Source organism: Gigantopelta aegis, chromosome 1 (assembly GCF_016097555.1).
Source record: "Gigantopelta aegis isolate Gae_Host chromosome 1, Gae_host_genome, whole genome shotgun sequence".
NCBI classification, from domain to species: domain Eukaryota; kingdom Metazoa; phylum Mollusca; class Gastropoda; order Neomphalida; family Peltospiridae; genus Gigantopelta; species Gigantopelta aegis.
Window position 1 is genome coordinate 15,248,545 of NC_054699.1, and position 21,098 is coordinate 15,269,642.

General features: G+C 34.9%; 1 protein-coding gene across 3 annotated transcripts in view; it reads left to right on the forward strand.

Annotated features, from left to right (window-relative positions):
* The window catches only part of LOC121371002 (S-formylglutathione hydrolase-like), a 199,906-nt gene extending 193,065 nt beyond the window's left edge, over positions 1–6,841 (forward strand). For all 3 annotated transcript variants that reach the window (XM_041496610.1, XM_041496600.1, XM_041496618.1), the window contains exons 9-10: positions 4,130–4,231; positions 6,330–6,841. In XM_041496610.1, coding sequence (XP_041352544.1) covers positions 4,130–4,231; positions 6,330–6,410 — 183 coding nt within the window. In that variant the 3' untranslated portion in view covers positions 6,411–6,841. The remainder of the gene's footprint in view (positions 1–4,129; positions 4,232–6,329) is intronic.
* Positions 6,842–21,098: the final 14,257 nt, after the last annotated feature.

The window sequence follows — 21,098 nt, forward strand, 5'->3', positions numbered from 1 at the left end:
AAATATCAATGCATTTTGTAAATTATTGCTGAACCTTGATTCTTGGTGTACTTGATGAAATATTGGTGCCTTTGGTGAAATGTTGGTATACTTTGTGAAGATCAGTACACTCTGTGAAGTATCAATACTCATTTGTTAAATATCTCTACATTTAGTGAAATATCCGTAAACTTGATGAAATATTGGTATATTCCCTGAAATATAAGTTAATCTGGTGAAGTATTGAAACGTGTGAAATTCTGGTATTTCTAATGAAATGTTTGTACATTCAGTGTAATTTCAGTACACTGACAAATATCAGTATACTTGGAAAGTCAATACACCCTGTGTAAAGTATTGATACACTTGGTGAAATAGTTATATTCTTCGTAAAGTAACAGTACATTTAGTGAAATAGTGGTACACTTTGTAAAATATCGGTACCATGGGTAAAGTAACAGTACATTTAGTGAAATAGTGATACACTTGGTAAAATATCGGTACCACTAGTAAAGTAACTACATTTAGTGAAATAGTGGTACACTTGGTAAAATATTGGTACCACTAGTAAAGTAACAGTACATTTAGTGAAATAGTGGTACACTTGGTAAAATATTGGTACCACTAGTAAAGTAACAGTACATTTGGTGAAATAGTGGTACACTTGGTAAAATATCGGTACCACGGGTAAAGTAGCAGTACACTTGGTGAAATAGTGGTACACTTGGTAAAATATTGGTACCACTAGTTAAGTAACTACATTTAGTGAAATATTGGTACAGTTGGTAAAATATCGGTACCACTTGTAAAGTAACAGTACATTTGGTGAAATAGTGGTACACTTGGTAAAATATCGGTACCACTAGTAAAGTACATTTGGTGAACTAGTGATACACTTGGTAAAATATTGGTACCACAAGTAAAGTAACTACATTTAGTGAAATAGTGGTACACTTAGTAAAATATTGGTACCACTAGTAAAGTAACAGTACATTTAGTGAAATAGTGATACACTTGGTAAAATATTGGTACCACTAGTAAAGTAACTACATTTAGTGAAATAGTGGTACACTTGGTAAAATATTGGTACCATGGGTAAAGTAGCAGTACATTTGGTAAAATAGTGGTACACTTGGTAAAATATTGGTACCACTAGTAAAGTAACTACATTTAGTGAAATAGTGGTACACTTGGTAAAATATTGGTACCACTAGTAAAGTAACTACATTTAGTGAAATAGTGATACACTTGGTAAAATATCGGTACCACTAGTAAAGTAACTACATTTAGTGAAATAGTGGTACACTTGGTAAAATATTGGTATCATGGGTAAAGTAGCAGTACATTTGGTAAAATAGTGGTACACTTGGTAAAATATTGGTACCACTAGTAAAGTAACTACATTTAGTGAAATACTGGTACACTTGGTAAAATATTGGTACCACTAGTAAAGTAACGGTACATTTAGTGAAATAGTGGTACATTTGGTGAAATAGTGGTACGCTTGGTAAAATATTGGTACCACTAGTAAAGTAACAGTACATTTGGTGAAATAGTGGTACACTTGGTAAAATATCGGTACCACTAGTAAAGTAACAGTACATTTGGTGAAATAGTGGTACACTTGGTAAAATATCGGTACCACTAGTAAAGTAACAGTACATTTAGTGAAATAGTGGTACACTTGGTAAAATATTGGTACCATGGGTAAAGTAGCAGTACATTTGGTAAAATAGTGGTACACTTGGTAAAATATTGGTACCACTAGTAAAGTAACAGTACATTTAGTGAAACAGTGGTACACGTGGTAAAATATCGGCACCACGGGTAAAGTAACAGTACATTTAGTGAAATAGTGGTACACTTGGTAAAATATTGGTACCATGGGTAAAGTAACAGTACATTTAGTGAAATAGTGATACACTTGGTAAAATATCGGTACCACTAGTAAAGTAACTACATTTAGTGAAATAGTGGTACACTTGGTAAAATATTGGTACCACTAGTAAAGTAACAGTACATTTAGTGAAATAGTGGTACACTTGGTAAAATATTGGTACCACTAGTAAAGTAACAGTACATTTGGTGAAATAGTGGCACACTTGGTAAAATATCGGTACCACGGGTAAAGTAGCAGTACACTTGGTGAAATAGTGATACACTTGGTAAAATATTGGTACCACTAGTAAAGTAACTACATTTAGTGAAATAGTGATACACTTTGTAAAATATTGGTACCACTAGTAAAGTAACTACATTTAGTGAAATAGTGGTACACTTGGTAAAATATTGGTACCACTAGTAAAGTAACTACATTTAGTGAAATAGTGGTACACTTTGTAAAATATTGGTACCACTAGTAAAGTAACTACATTTAGTGAAATAGTGGTACACTTGGTAAAATATTGGTACCACTAGTAAAGTAACAGTACATTTGGTGAAATAGTGGTACACTTGGTAAAATATTGGTACCACTAGTAAAGTAACTACATTTAGTGAAATAGTGGTACACTTGGTAAAATATTGGTACCACTAGTAAATAACTACATTTGGTGAAATAGTGGTACACTTTGTAAAATATTGGTACCGCTAGTAAAGTAATAGCACATTTAGTGAAATAGTGGTACACTTGGTAAAATATTGGTACCACTAGTAAAGTAACAGTACATTTGGTGAAATAGTGGTACACTTGGTAAAATATTGGTACCACTAGTAAAGTAACTACATTTAGTGAAATAGTGGTACACTTTGTAAAATATTGGTACCACTAGTAAAGTAACTACATTTAGTGAAATAGTGGTACACTTTGTAAAATATTGGTACCACTAGTAAAGTAACAGTACATTTGGTGAAATAGTGGTAGACTTGGTAAAATATTGGTACCACTAGTAAAGTAACTACATTTAGTGAAATAGTGGTACACTTGGTAAAATATTGGTACCACTAGTAAATAACTACATTTGGTGAAATAGTGGTACACTTTGTAAAATATTGGTACCGCTAGTAAAGTAATAGCACATTTAGTGAAATAGTGGTACACTTGGTAAAATATTGGTACCACTAGTAAAGTAACAGTACATTTGGTGAAATAGTGGTACACTTGGTAAAATATCGGTACCACTAGTAAAGTAACTACATTTAGTGAAATAGTGGTACACTTGGTAAAATATTGGTACCACTAGTAAATAACTACATTTGGTGAAATAGTGGTACACTTGGTAAAATATTGGTACCACAGGTAAAGTAGCAGTACACTTGGTGAAATAGTGGTACACTTGGTAAAATATCGGTACCACAGGTAAAGTAGCAGTACATTTGGTGAAATAGTGGTACACTTGGTAAAATATCGGTACCATGGCAGTACACTTGGTGAAATAGTGGTAGTCTTTGCGAAGTAACAGTACCTTTGGTGAAATAGTTGTATACATTGTAAAATAACAGTACATTTGGTAAAATAGTGGTACACTTGGTAAAATATTGGTACCACGGGTAAAGTAACAGTACATTTAGTGAAATAGTGGTACACTTGGTAAAATATTGGTACCACTAGTAAAGTAACTACATTTGGTGAAATAGTGGTACACTTGGTATAATATCGGTACCACGGGTAAAGTAGCAGTACACTTGGTGAAATAGTGGTACACTTGGTAAAATATCGGAACCACGGGTAACGTAACAGTACATTGGGTGCAGTATCTGCAACCTTGAGAAATATTGGTTAGGTTGTAGAAACCTTTGTCGGTTCCCGTCCCAACCAGTGCCACGCAACTGGTCTATCAAAGGCTCTGGTATGTGCTGTCCTATCTGTGTGAAAGTGTGTAAAAAAGATCCCTCATTACTAATAGAAATATTCTACTGTATGTTTACCATTTTCCTCCATGTATTTACCATTTTCTACTGTATGTTTATATATGTTTACCATTTTCTACTGTATGTTTACCATTTTCTACCATATGTTTACCATTTTCTACTGTATGTTTACCATTTTCTATGATGTATTTACAATTTTCTTCTGTGTATTTACCATTTCTAACATGTTTAGCATTGTCTACCACATGTTTACCATTTCCTACCACATGTTTACCATTTTCTACTACATGTTTACCTTTTTCTACTGTATGTTTACAATGTTCTACCATATGTTTACCAGGGAAGTGCGGACAATGTTCTGGCTGACAAGCAGCTGCTTCCAGATAACTTGGTGACTGCCTGCAGTGAGAATAAAGTTCCAGTCATATGTAGAAAACACGAGGTGATCATACTCTTTTCACTCATCTTAAAGTTGTTCAATTAAGAATTGACAGAAATTGTTTTTTGGTTTATGCAAGTATGAACCGAGAAAACATTGATTGCGAAAAGGGTTATACAAAAGTGTTGGGGGTTTTCATAATGAGAGTAATGAGCTGACAAACGTTCCTTTGTTTTCTGCATTTTTATGAATTCTGTTTCTTGACAATGTCATCAGCAGTTGATTTCGCAGTTCCAAGAATGGTTGAACGATTACTATAACAGGGTACGCCTTTTTTCAGGCTATGTAATTTGATACAAGTTATTTATATCTGAGCCTATTTGTTTTCTAAATTGGACACAAAAAAAAAAAAAATTATTTTTATTTTCAAAACACTTTTACTTTTCTTCTTAAAGTGACAAACCCTAGTTTCAACACAGTTTTAACACCAAGTTTAGTTAATCTACAAACCTGTAACACATTTGGATAAAGTTACACAGGGCTTCTAGATTATGGTAGTCCCACTCCCATGGCTAGTGATATTCAGTGTTGGGCTAGTAAATAATTACTATAACTAGCCCGACGGCTAGTGGAAACAAAACCTTGTCAAATGCTGCATTTACATATTTCGTAAATATGAATATCCTGCCGCCTCTTTCCACCCCAATCTAAGGATTTGTAAGCTCAATCTCCCTCTTTAGTTGACATATCTGATTATTACTATTAGTAAAATTATATTTATTTAAAGTAGGGCTAGTGAATTTTTAATCATGGCTAGTACATTTTTAAAATCACTGATTCCATGGCTAGTGAATTTTTATAAAATTCTAGAAGCCCTGAGTTACAGTTGAGTGAAACAGGAGTCTGTGACTTTGAAATGGTGAAATACCCTCTAAAATAGACTAAAAATCGATTCCATAACTGTTACTTCTCAGACGCACATGGGTTTTTAAAAATATGAGAAATGCATTTTGTGATATTAAAAACACCAGGATGACCAAAAACACTGCGAATGTACGGAAAGTGATAATATAAACCATAAAATCTAAGTAAAGTATGATTTGAGTTATCAAAAAATAGCTATAATAGTAAAAAATATACCTTAGTGTTTAAAAACTAGGGTATGTTGCTTTAAGTAACAAAACTGAAATTATTTACAAAAACATATTTTTTAGTGGATAGGACAGACTATAGATTAACATTGTGACAGGGTTTTTTTGTGACATGTAAATTTTTAGGCCAATCAACATTGCCTTAAGCACACTCCTAGAAAATAATAATGTATGGATAGGGGATACAAATGTTTTGACTTTAGGTAGAAAGGATAGTAAAATAATGCAAAATTGATACACAATGTGTCATGCATTTTTTTTCCACCGGTGTTCAGTATTCAGCAGAAGCATGACCTGGAAATGAAATGGGATTGACATTACTCTTTATTTGGTTAAACAAGCATTGTATAAAACAAAACAAAAACAGTTCAAACAAGTCGTTACATGGAAACAAATTCATTGTTTTGTCGGTTATTGCATAAATAATTTTCTTACACACCCGTTGGTGAAAACATTTTTTTTTTTTCAATAACACATACTTACAGACACGACTGGCTGCACCTAGGTGATGACCAAGTCACCAATGCCAACCATCCAATGGAAAGGCATGATAGAAATCAATCACTAGGTGTGGCGTACAAGTTAACCTGAAATTGACTTGTGGTGTGACTGCACAAGTTAACTATAAGCACATAGGTTTTAGTGGGAAATGGCATTTAAATTTATTTTAAAACTCTTTTCTGAAGATACGTAAGAAATAGAACACTACATTTGTGTCCCTTAGATACCATTTATCTTACGACTCGTTTAAAAACAAACATGTATCTTCCTCACCTTTGTTCGTTTGATACATTTTTAAACAACTCGTAAGATAAACGGTATCTTAACGGCCGCTCATGTAGTATTCTCTGTATACATGTACACATTTTGATGATCAATTGTTCAATTTACAATAGCTGATGCTTTTCAGTAATGATAGTGTTGTTAACAAAGTACATTATTCATATTAAAGATTCACAGCATAGCAAAGCAATAATTAGCTAATATGTTTGTTTTATTTTTATTTGTAGGGTTATGATCACAGCTATTTCTTCATTGTTACTTTCATGGAAGACCACATCAAACATCATGCAAATTACTTGAAAGCTTGAAAATTCCCGTTACAGCTCTGTCTGTTTATTAAGCAGTCAATGAGCGAAGCTGTTGCATTAATTTCGAACATTTCAACCAATCGGTGAATCTGTTATATCATATGTTGAAAAGCTCATCATGGCAACCGGTGATTAAATCTGCTATCATGTCTACTATTTGAAAGCTAAAATTTTCTACCAATGACTGAATCTGTTATATTTCCTGTTGATCGGTTTGTAAACTCTATCAACGTGCCCATATCCCACAAGAGGTTCGGGTACTACTTTCCTGTTAGAAAGCTGACCTTTTCTACCTATGACAGAATCTGTTATATTTACTGTTGGAAAACTGAACATTTCAACCAGTAATTGAATCCGTTACATCTAGTGTTGGAAAGTTTAATTTTTTTAACCAATGACTGAAAGTCTGAATTTGTTACATCACAGGCCAATTTGCAAAGCCCTTTTTTTCTTAAACACAGGTGTTTAAGCATTGTAAATATATGTAGTTACAGGTGTGTAAGACATAAACAGGTGTTTAAGCATTGTAAATGTATGTAGTTACAGGTGTGTAAGACATAAACAGGTGTTTAAGCATTGTAAATATATGTAGTTACAGGTGTGTAAGACATAAACAGGTGTTTAAGCATTGTAAATATATGTAGTTACAGGTGTGTAAGACATAAACAGGTGTTTATGCATTGTAAATATATGTAGTTACAGGTGTGTAAGACATAAACAGGTGTTTAAGCATTGTAAATGTATGTAGTTACAGGTGTGTAAGACATAAACAGGTGTTTAAGCATTGTAAATGTATGTAGTTACAGGTGTGTAAGACATAAACAGGTGTTTAAGCATTGTAAATATATGTAGTTACAGGTGTGTAAGACATAAACAGGTGTTTAAGCATTGTAAATGTATGTAGTTACAGGTGTGTAAGACATAAACAGGTGTTTAAGCATTGTAAATGTATGTAGTTACAGGTGTGTAAGACATAAACAGTTGTTTAAGCATTGTAAATGTATGTAGTTACACGTGTGTAAAACATAAACAGGTTTTGTGAATTCGGCCTCTACAGTTGCAAAGTTAAACATTTCAACCAGCGATTGAATCTGTTACATCTACTGTTGAAATTTATGAGTGTGTATTGGTCAATAATCATGTTAAAATTCTATTATAATGAGGAATATTGTTTGGGGTTGTTGGTTTCTTTTTGTTTTCATATTAAACAGTCTGTCTTAAGAATAATGAAAGAAATTCTGTCAGTGTAAACAAACTTTCTTCCCAGTAAGCAAAGAAATTCTGTCAAATTGAGGCACTTTTTATGTAAAGGGTAGGGTTTTTTCTTTATTTGTTTAAAGCATTGATTTAGGAGATAACCATATGGAGTTTTTAGATTTGCAGGTGTTATTGTCTGTTTGATCCCGCAAATGTAATTTTTGACCAAAGGTGTTAGCTCTAAAGTCCTTTGTCATCCCTGTTATCAAAAACAGCTTGGAAAACAACTATCTTTCTACAAAGGGCACATTTTTACCGGGATCAAAATAGAGGATAATAAACGAGTTGCCAGTTATTATCGAATTTATGTCCCATGTGAAATAATTTTCAGTCGTCACGAGCTTTACCGAGTTTGTTATTCTATTTATTACCTCAGCTATTTTTTCTCTAAAAACCTTTATTTTTGACGCACTTGCACGAAGGCCAACCTATATAGACACGATGTAAACCACTTTATGCACTGTTCTGAGAATTGCTATAGCTTTGTAATTTAATCACGTTCGTAGATAATTTTGAAAAGCAAAAGTTATTTTTATTCTGCTACAAAATCTACAATGAATTGCATTAAAATTACATTTTGTTATAAATTTAACTCCAAAAACAGAGAGAAGTAAACGCAAACTCTTTAAAACTTCATGACGTCATATTTAGTACCGACAAGGTCATTGGTTTGTAAGCATCAAATTGTGCAATAATATTGTTCGTTAGACCAATGCAGAATATTTCTCACTGAGAAAATATGGAAAATATTTCCCCTGTTATGAGTGAACACTGGGGTAATAATAGACAATAACACCCGGAAAGCTAAAAACGATTCAGTTTACAATGGACATGACCATATGGAATTTTTAGATTTGCAGGTGTCATTGTCTATTTGATCCCGGAAAAAGAATGTAATTAACCAATCACAATATAGAACACACTCGCAGTCAGTTTACAATATAAATGGACTATACTAATTTACGGTATGTCAAACGTGATGCAGTGCAATGTGTCTTATGTAAAATCATTGTTAAAGTTCGGGTTATGTTTGTGTAAAAATCTGCTCTTTATTAAAAGAAAGTTGTTTTCCAAGCTGTTTTTGATAGCAGGGATGACAAGGGACTATAGAGTTTACTTTTCCTAAATACTGACTTCTTTTTTACTGAATTTTGATGATTATTATTCATTGCTGTTGATCACATAGTTTATACGTGTCACTTTCATCACAATATTGTCTTTTTTAGTAAATGTCAATGAAGGATTGAAAAATGTGTTGTCTTATTGTTTTATAGTTATAATTACCCCACCCCTCAGTAACCTCTTCTCCACCCTAGGCCTAGAAATACGGCAAGTTCAGATAGTAGAAATATCAATCCGCTGAAGTTGTGTTCAGAAGATTAATCTTTGTCTCACTTCAATGAAGTAAAAAGACAAAAAATAGTTGTACATGTATTACTTTTACGTTTAGCTCAACTTTAAACTTTGCATTTAGCTGTTTTTCAAAAACTATATGTTCTAGATCAATGAAATTTGGTTTATAGTTTCACTAATGGATGTTTATAACAATGCAACTGGTGTAACAAAGGTCGTGGTATGCACTATCCTGTCTGTGGGATGGTGCATATTAAGAGATCCCTTGCTGCTAATAAAAAAAAAAGAGTAGCCCATGAAGTGGTGACAGCGGCTTTCTCCTCTATATTGTGTGGTCCTCAACCATATGTGGGGGCGAGATGTACATGTAGCCCAGTGGTAAAGCGCTCTCTTTATGCACGGTCAGTTTCGGATGGATGGGGAGCATCGGAAAAAAAGAAAGACGGGGGGGGTCCCGGGTGCCGCCTCCCCCTCCCCTTGTAATTTAATTTCTGTTGATGGAGCCCCCGAACCTGAAGTGCCCCGGGGCCCTAAGGTCTAAATGCGGCCCCGACTGTCGGAGAGCTAGACAAACATTTGGAAGCTTATGGCGCTCTTGTAACGCTCTCTGACAGTCCGAGTACTCGGGCTACCCGTAATCCACTTTCCACTTTCATTTATTTTGCTCTGAAAGCTGGGAATGCTGTATATGAACACTTCAAATTCAAAATACGTTTGGACCCTTGAATGTCGCACCCATAGTCCGTGCCCCCCCCCCCCCCCACACACACACCACCCCACACTCTTTGAAATGCACCCCGCAGGCCCTAGGCTAGTAAAGGGGAGGTTTGTAATTTAGTGGCTAGGCTTGAGATATGGCTTATGACAAGAAAGAAAATAAAGAGAATATTAAATATATTTCTTTTAATGACACACCAGCACATTGTAGGCCTAGTACTAAACTAGAGAGAGATTGAGAAAGACCGACAGGGAGGCTGGCTGCTCCTACCGATGACGAACCCAGGGACATTTGATATGCATTTTTCTGATGGAGTGGACTGTATATCACATAGGACACTGGTTGGGATGGAAAAGGGTGGGGTCAGAACCAGAATCCATCGAGGGTGATCGATGTACGGACTCGCAACACGTACATTATACCACATACGCAGATATACACACATTATACCACGGGGGGTGGGGTGGTGGTGAGAGACAGTGTGTGAGAGAGAGAGAAAGACCGACAGACAGGTGGGGGAGGAAAACACGTGAATCAACAGGTGGAGGGAGTGGGGGAAGGAGGAGGAAAACGTGGATCAACAAAGCGAGGGGGGAGGGAGACAGAGACAGGTGTGGAGAGAATGAGGGAAGGATGTGGAAAGCATGTGAATCAACGAAGAGAGGGAGAGACAGGTGGAGGGAGTGGGGTAAGGAGGGTAACACGTGAATCAACGATGTTTCAATCTTTCTCACAAGCTTACATTTTAATTACATTTCACAAAGTGAATGTCAGCGATGCTGGTTATGTGTAAAACCAACGGCTGCTGCAGCTGGTGATGATGTATCGTAGAGCAAGAGAAGAATCATAATTTTCAGAGAAAGGAAAAACTTTATTCAGTCTGAATTCAACACACAATTCACGCCACAGATTACTACAACTATGCGGATGTTAATTTGTAACATTCATTTTGTTGTGTAAAAACATTTCGTACAATTCCACACCTAGGCAATGAACATTAAATTGTTAATAATTAAATCTCACAATAACGTAATAATGTTAATGTCACTCGTAAATAAAAATACAAAACAGTGTATTGGCAGAAATAGGCTCACCTTTGTAAGGCTGCCAATTTTAATTACCTTACTTTTTGATAAATTGAAGTTGGGCCATTATAAATTAAATGCTAGATTTTCATTTAATTACTGTTTTCAGAAAAGTGGGGTGGGGTGGTTGGTAAAATTTAATTTTTAAAAATCGCTTTTCAGGACATTGAAAATACCGCACATTTAGCGACCAAAAAATGTTTTACCAATAAAACAAATAAATAAAATGTTTTTATAAAATGGAGGCGGGTTTTATCTTTAAGACACGAGGTGTTAAAAATCCAGGCTTTATTTTATATTGACCTAATCTTACTTTTTATGCAATAAACCATTATTGACGTTATTATAACATTAATGAATACATGTACTATATATTTCGAACGAAGGTGCGACCTTTCTTGTGAAAAAATATACCATTATGTTCATGAAGAATCTCAACTGTTAACATTTTAACAGGGTAGTGGGAAGTTTGTATGTGTGTGGGTCAGTAGGTGCGTAGATACGTGTCTAGCAATATGTTAAGAGGCACATACTATAATGCGGGGGGAGGGGGGGGGGGCGCACAAGTACATTTTCCTGTTTATGTATAATTACCAACATTTGTTTTGAAGTAATATACAACATTATCTGTAATAAAGATTAAAATTGGCCGTAACTGCCTGAATTTAAGTTATGAATAAAAATGATACATTGTTTTGGAAAAGCTGTACATACATGTACTCCCACCCACTTCCCTATTACGTTTTGTAATGCATCTTTTGATCACTGTTAGATTCCACAACGGCTTAAAATGTCTGACCGGCCTCGGTGGTGTCGTGATTAAGCCATCAGACTACAGGCTGGTAGGTACAGTGTTCGCAGTCTGGTACCACCTGGTTTTGTCATAGTGCGGTGTTCGGTTTCGTCAATATGCAGAATAGGCTACATTTTGTATATCCAGGAACAATTTGATTAAAATTAGTTCTACTGGTCTACCAGTAGATCTAACAGCATTGAGTAGACTACCATGTCTAGGTGACATTTCGTCTGTAAATAATAATTTAAATATTGACCAATCACACTTCGCCTTTTATAATGTTATTTGGGAGCATACAAATTCCAAAAATATTGGGCGAGTCTATTTTAGTGACCGCAGTACAGCGAACCATGCCAATACGTACGGGATGGGTTATCAGTCTTCAATTTTTCATTACAAATTATTTATTTATTAAAAACCCCAACTAAATTAATTTTCACTTTTACGTTACAAATTATTTATTTTATAAAATAAAACATGTTTTAAGGCATTCGTAATTCACACGAAACATGTCGTATACCCTCAGGATAATTCGGAATGTTTTCAAATCACTGGCATGATTCTGCAAGTAAGGTTTTGATTGGTGGACATGAGCCCCAACGGGCTACTGTTAGATCCACATGTAATAGTGGAGCTAATTTAATTAAAATACATTTACCTGCCCCCCCCCCCCCCCCCACGCCCATTAAATAGAAGCCATAAAGGAATCATCATCTAATCTGATAATAAATATGACCGTTTTACCATCAACGAAAATCAAAGTTAAAAGTTTATTTTAATTAATGTCACCACTAGAGCACATTAATTTATTAATCATTCCCTATCGAATATCAAATATTGGATAATCCTTACAGTGTTACAAAAAACCCCGCTATATAACAAACCCGTAGGAACTAGAGGTTGTGTCCCCCACTCCAGATATCATTTCTACCCGCCTGAGTAAACGATATTTCTTGACATGGTAGATTTTATTTGTAGAATGAAAGAAATAGCAATTCTAGTCTTTAAAATTTTCTGAGAAAGGATTCTCTGAATCTTTCTAGAGCTGATGTAAGCTCGCTAACAAAATAATCATTGAACCATTTCAGCTTCTTTTTTTTCTTTTTTTAAATAGGCCTACAAAGTCCTACATAGTAAATAGAAAATCGTACATTACAAAATGATAAATTTTGTTTTATTAATATTCATCGTTTGCTATTATTTGCGATTGTTATGGTAACAAATTATTGATTTCATCTTACAGTTGTTCATTGTAAATAATTATTTCATTTGATCCAATAATTTGGAAACATTATGGCTGGTGTGTATTCATAAGTATACACAAATATATTGTGGAAAATGCCAGGCGAATGTTGCCGACAAATTTGTGTCTTTGAGCAACTCATCTGTCTCTGACGGTCAAATTCAGTCAATTTATCGGATTTTGTGGATTCACCGATTTCCTAAGATTGTTTACGATCTGAAAAGACATGAATTTAGTCTGTTTACACGGTATAAGCATATTATAATTTCAATATTCTTGACTTATATATGCAAAGATTGTGTATGGGATCGATTCGTTTGCAGTTAAATCTAAAAGTAACACAATATATCATTTGTAACTGCGATATAGAACCTTTAACATCAAGGAATACAGATTAATACTGGTGGATCGGGTACAAACTCTATATCAGATTTTGGTTACAATGGCAAATATTAATATGCGGGCCTGCTATATCTTATGACAAAACCAGACACAGGGTAGTGAACAAAACCGTTGAGTTGATTTTTGACATGCTGTTTATAAACAACCACTACATTCTACAGAATAAACTAAACATTGCCATCATAATTGCATTTTAAAGATTAAAGACTGAATTTTCTTAAACAAAGCTAATAATAATTTTAGTGGCTTATTAAATAGTATAAATTGATGTTAAATGTAACCATACGGGAACTGAAAAGGTAAACCTTGACGTTGCGGAAATATATCAAATTTATACAAATATACAACAAATTTTGAATTTTATTCATGTGTACTAATTTGTGTCAAGTGCCTGCGAGTACAAGGCTACATTTCTTTGGCCACCGACCGAGTCTCATTTCATGATTAGCGAAAAGGTTCGGGGTTTTGGGGTTGTTGTTTTTTTAAATCAATGCGTATAGCATTTTCCATTAATTTATCGCATACATTTTGTTATTGCTTTTGTATCTTTCACGTGTGTTTCCTTCAAAATATCTAAATATGGTTGCCTGGATTATCCGGCACAAAAGTAGTGTGAGTCGGGGTGTGTGTGTGTGTGTGTGTGTGTGTGTGTAGTACTGTGGCTTAATGTTTTGGGGTTCATCGAGATATGAACGAAAAAAAGTAAGCACTTCTAGACCAATCAGATTGCCGTAAAGTGTATAGACGCAAAGAAAATTTAATTATATACATATAAACACAGTCTGGTGACCCAGCAATAATAAAGCTAATGATAAGAATAATGAACGACTAAATATATACATTAACAAAATAAAATAATTAATAATTATAAGTGCTACAACAACACATTATTTTTATATATATATATATATATATATATATATATATATATATATATATATACTTTATACTTATAAGTATACAACTACTACCATGTATACTCAAATGCAAAGGTTATTGTGACATGGATTGTTTGGAGTAATAAATTTGTGAATGGATTTATGGATGTAAATCACAGAAAATGTGCATGAAACAGCTCAAAGAAGTCCAGCCAAGCAGTTGTTGCAGCGATTGCATGCTTTGTGCAAGAAACATGGAATATTCGGGAGAAATGCTGTGCAGCCTTCAGAAGTCCAGAATTCAGAAAAACACCATTAGTGAACAGTTTGTTACAATTTCGTCATGCCACACCTCAGTGAAAATGACAGATGCCGAGTCATAGGGATGCTTGAATCTGGGACCTCGCAGCGTGACATCACACATCAATTGTAAACTGACTGCCAGTGTGTTCTGTATTGTGATTGGTTAATTACATTATTTTTCCGGGATCAAAAGACAATAACACCCGGAACGCTAATGACGTCATTAGAAAATGGAACAGGCGAAGTTGATGATTCAAGGGTCTACAGTTAGATTGTAGTCAGGTATTTTTTTCAAGAAATACCAAATATACAGTTAGTTCCGTAGAAAAACGATTCAGTTTACAATGGACATAACCGTGAGGAGTTTTTAGATTGCGATGTTAAATATTGTCTATTTGATGCCCGCAAATGTTTCATTTTTGACCTCAGGCTAACGCCTGAAGTCAAAATTGACATTTTTGGGATTAAATAGACAATAACACCCACAAATTTAAAAACTCCTAATTTAGCTCCTAATTCAACGTCCACATAAACACCATATGGCACTTATGGCAATGATATCAACAAAACAACCAGGTCAGGGACCATCCCCGTAGCGGTCGACCACCCGTGACAACTCATCGCCAAGACACATGGATCCGAACCACGCATCTGCGAAACAGGTTCCAACCATCAACTCTCACAGCATGTAGCATCCCTTTCTCCAGCGTTTAGTGGCCCCAATGAGACGAGGGTGCGAGCCTGTATCAATGCTCAAGGTGGACACACTCGCTACTGACTGTGTGAACTTCGCTCTGGACCCCCTCTAGTGATGTGGCTCATTTGCATATGGCAGGTGCGCCCCTTTCCATGAACTATTGCTCGTTTCCGTACCTTCTGATATTTCTCTTTCCATGTTATAAAGTTTCATACACGACAGTAAAAACTTATTATCAATTATCTTTGTCTGTTGTGTGTCACAATAACTTTTGCCTTTTAGTATACATCAGCATCTGTAACAGAAAATATATTCTTACGGGTGTACAATCCTTACCATCTACATCATATTTAACAGAACATATTTACGTATGGGTGTACAATCAATACCATCGACATCATATCTGACAGAAAATATATTCGTACGGCTGTACATCCCTAACCATTTACATTATCATATTTAACAGAACATATATATGTATGGATGTACAATCACTACCATCTACATCATATCTGACAGAAAATGTATTCGTATGGCTGTACAACCCTAACCATTTACATTATCATATTTAACAGAACATATATACGTATGGGTGTACAATTACTACCATCTACATCATATCTGACAGAACATGTATACGTATAGGTGGACAGGCACTACCATCTACATCATCTCTGACAGAACATATATACGTATAGGTGGACAGGCACTACCATCTACATCATATCTGACAGAACATATATACGTATAGGTGGACAGGCACTACCATCTACATCATATCTGACAGAACATATATACGTATAGGTGGACAGGCACTACCATCTACATCATATCTGACAGAACATATATACGTATAGGTGGACAGGCACTACCATCTACATCATATCTGACAGAACATATATACGTATAGGTGGACAGGCACTACCATCTACATCATATCTGACAGAACATATATACGTATAGGTGGACAGGCACTACCATCTACATCATATCTGACAGAACATATATACGTATAGGTGGACAGGCACTACCATCTACATCATATCTGACAGAACATATATACGTATAGGTGTACAGGCACTACCATCTACATCATATCTAACAGAACATATATACGTATAGGTGTACAAACACTACCATGTACATCATATTGGACATATTCTTGCGGGTCTACAACCTTTATCATCTAAATCACCATATATAAACAAAAATATACTGACGTCCAAACGAAATTTTACAAAGACTTGGAATTGTATTATAGGAAACCATTAAACGGTACGACGGAGTATGAAAGTATCACGAAGTTCAACATCTAAACGTCACAATGCACTTCGTGATACATGCAAAGTGTTTGTAAGGTGGTTTCTAAATTGGTTCTTTTCGATTAGCAACAATATTTATCAAATTATTGAAATTTTATGAATGTGAAATTTCTTTAGGACGTCAGTATATATACATATAGATATATACACACACACACACACACACAATCACTACCACCTGCTTAATCATCTCTGACAGAAAATATATTAACACCAATACTACGTACATTTTACATCATCATCTCTAACATCGGTACATTGTACATCATCATCTCTAACATTGGTACATTGTACATCACCATCTCTAACAGAAAACGTATGTTTACACCAATACTACGTACATTGTACATCATCATCTCTAACATTGGTACATTGTACATCACCATCTCTAACAGAAAACGTATGTTTACACCAATACTACGTACATTGTACATCATCATCTCTAACATTGGTACATTGTGCATCATCATCTCTAACAGAAAACATGTTTACACCAATACTACGTACACTGTGCATCATCATCTCTAATATTGGTACATTGTACATCACCATCTCTAACAGAAAACGTATGTTTACACCAATACTACGTACATTGTACATCATCATCTCTAACATTGGTACATTGTGCATCATCATCTCTAACAGAAAACATGTTTCCATCAATACTACGTACATTGTACATCATCATCTCTAATATTGGTACATTGTACATCACCATCTCTAACAGAAAACGTATGTTTACACCAATACTACGTACATTGTACATCATCATCTCTAACATTGGTACATTGTACATCATCATCTCTAACAGAAAACGTATGTTTACACCAATACTACGTACATTGTACATCATCTCTAACATTAGTACATTGTACATCATCATCTCTAACAGAAAACGTATGTTTACACCAATACTACGTACATCACCATCTCTAACAAACATTATATGTTTACACCAATATCACGTACATCGTACATCATTGCTAACAGAAAACGTATGTTTACATCAATACCGCGTACATTGTACATCATCATCTCTGACAGAAAACGTATGTTTACCCCAATACTACGTACATTGTACATCATCGTCTCTAACAGAAAACATATGTTTACACCAATACTACGTACATTGTACATCATCATCTCTAACAGAAAACGTATGTTTACATTAATATAACAACGTACATCATCATCTCTAACAAAAAAACGTATGTTTATACCAATACTATGTACATTGTACATAATTATCTCTAACAGAAAATGTATGTTTACATCAATACCACATACATTGTACATCATCATCTCTAACAGAAAACGTATGTTTACATTAATACCAAGTACATTGTACATCATCATCTCTAATAGAAAATGTATGTTTACATCAATACTATGTATATCATCATCTCTAACAGAAAACATGTTTACACCAATACCACGTACATTGTACATCATCATCTCTAACAAAAAACATATGTTTACATCAATACTACGTACATCATCATCTCTAACAAACATTATATATTTACACCAATACCACATACATCATCATGTCTAAAAAAATATACTGACGTCCAAAAGAAACTATACTAAACTCTGAGATTACTGAAGAAAATATAAAATATGTTGATTGTTTAAAATAAACATGTATATATTCATGAGATTGGTCTTTTTGGCATGTTGTGAACAGTTCATGCCATAAAAGCACAAACATACTTGACCACCATTTTATTTCCTTCATCCAAATTATAAAGGAATTTAATCCAATGTTTCTTGCTATAGTTTCTTTTGAACTAGATCTGGGACATTGGTTGGGATGGTTTTCTCGCTGCAGCCAGTGCACCGCGATTGGTACATCAAAGGCCGTAGTATGTGCTATCCTGTCTATGGGGTGGTGCATATAAAAGATCCCTTGCTGCTAATCAACACATTTTATTTACAGTTATATGGCATCAGACATATGGTTAAGGACCACACAGATATTGAAAGAGGAAATCCGCTGTCGCCACTTCATGGACTACTCTTTTCGATTAGCAGCAAGGGATCTGTTATATGCACTACACCACAGACAGTATATCACATACCACGGGCTTTGATATACCAGTCGTGGTGCACTGGCTGGAACTAGAAACAGCCTAATGGGCCCACCGACGAGGATCGATCCCAGACGGACCATGCATCAAGCGAACGCTTTACCACTGGACTATGTCCCTCCCCTTATAATAAATGAATTCCATGTATCCCAAGAGCCTGAGGTGAAGTCCACGCAGTAATCAAGATCCATCACCGTGACCGAAGTTTGTTTTGTTTAACGACACCACTAGAGCACATTGATTAATTGATCATCGGCCATTGGATGTCAAACATTTGGTAATTCTGACATACAGACATCGGAGGAAACCCGCTACATTTTTTGTTTCTAATGCAGCAAGGGATCTTTTATATGCACTTTCTCATAGACAGGATAGAACATACCACAGACTTTGATATACCAGTCATGTTGCAGTGGCTGAAACGAGAAATAGCCCAATGGGCCCACAGACAGGGATCGATCTCAAACGGATCGTGCATCAAGCGAGTGCTTTGCCACTGGGCTACGTCCCGCCCCACACACACAGTGACCGAGTGCAGAGTCGAACCCACCATGATGTGATACTCACCTCCAGACGCACTCATGCATAGTCAAACATTCAAGTATCGTCATAATTTGTAATACATTAAAACGTTTTCATAGACATTTCCATTGTGGTCAGCGACATATTCTAGAATTGCCAGACTAGAAATTTACATTGTACAATCAATAATTTCTAAAACTCATAAATTAGCTTTACTATGAATAGTAATACATTTGACAATTGCCACTAATGTACTATATACTGTACAGTCACAATTTATTTTTCACGTGTACAAGCATACATTGTAGAACTGTTGAGCTTTAGTTTCCCTATAGACAATAATATATTATAGAATGGTCAAAATTAACTGTATTAACAACGATACATTCTGGAAGTGTTACCCAGTTGTTTCACAGTACACAGGCGATTCATAAAATTACGTATATAGAACATTGAAATGTGTTCAAAACATTAATCACATTGTCAGACTGTGGTTACAATTTCATTTTAATACATCGTTCAATTTTACAGTTGTGCATGATATAACATTTAATGTCAAAAATGCTATATATCTGAAAAAGCTATTAGTCAATGGGCCAAATACAGGTACCCCTCTCCTAGGGATTTTTGGAGACAAGTATTTTTAGATACCCCATTATATATGAATTTAATATCTGCTTGTCTGCAGCAAAAATGTTGGTGTATTAAAAAGATATCGACATTTGAATAGTGGTACCGATGCACATTTTGTGTCCCAAAAATGCTATATGGAAAAATTAAATATAGTGATAAAGTTGTCATCCATATCAATTTTTTTATAGATATAAGGCCAAAACGATTGATATTCATCCTATACTAGATGTTAATATTAAGAAACCAAATAACAATGCAATATGTGGTATGAATAATGATATACTCATCGGCAAAAGTTAAGCAATGCCTGAAATGGATTATTTTCTATATTTACACATACTTTGGGATGCTTGAACCTTTTATTATTAAACATTGCACTGTATTTAATATATTTAGACAGCATTATTCAAATATGGTTCAGTATATCTGCCTATACTATACTATACTATACTATACTATACTATATTATAAATATGTCTTGTCATGTTCACAATTTCTGGTATACTCCTTCAGGCTCTGCTCTGGTTCCTCCATAAGCATCTCCATCAGCTCTCATGGCATATCATTATTTCATCTCTAGTGTTTCTTCTGAAATTTCTCAGCCATATGACCATTTGGTTGGGGAATAGCCTTGACTGCCTGGTATGACTGATACCAAATGACAACTTGGCAATTTATTCTCTTTATGTGCATTCTCAGAGCATTCTCAGTGAATACATACATGTAGAGTGGAGAAGGCCGATTTATTATCTATTGTAGTTCAGTATTATCATCCTTGGTTTGGCAACAAACATTTCCAGATATTTCTCAAGTCATAATGTTTTTGTGTTATTCGCATCTGCACTCCCACAGAGAAGGTATATGAAACTATCTAATTCTTAAATATATGAACATCAATTTTTGCTGACCTTCTATGAGCTAACATTTCAAGGAAGTCTTGATGTAGGGATTCCTTAGATCAAGTGTGGCTTGGAAGAACCCATTTCACATGATACATTTAGTGCCAAACCACAAATACTGTTAATATGCTACTGTGGATTAGTTGCAAAGCTTCCATCCAGCAGAGATTCCCTGAAAATACACTGTACCTATAGAGCAAATTGCCATGATCTCATTTAGTATTAGTCATATCACAAAGTCCAGGATATTCCTCAACCACATGGACATGGCTGAGAAATTTCCAAAGAAATACTGAAGCTGAAGTGGATGGTTTGTGGTCTGATGCTACAAGAGCTGTTGACATATTGAGGGAGGAACAAGAGGAAGGGCCCAGAGGAAAATAAGATAGACATTATATTTGAATCAGATGATAAGACTGAAATAAGAATGAAAGTCAAGTGCTAGATATGCCTGATGACTATATTTAATGTCAATTATATACACCTAAGC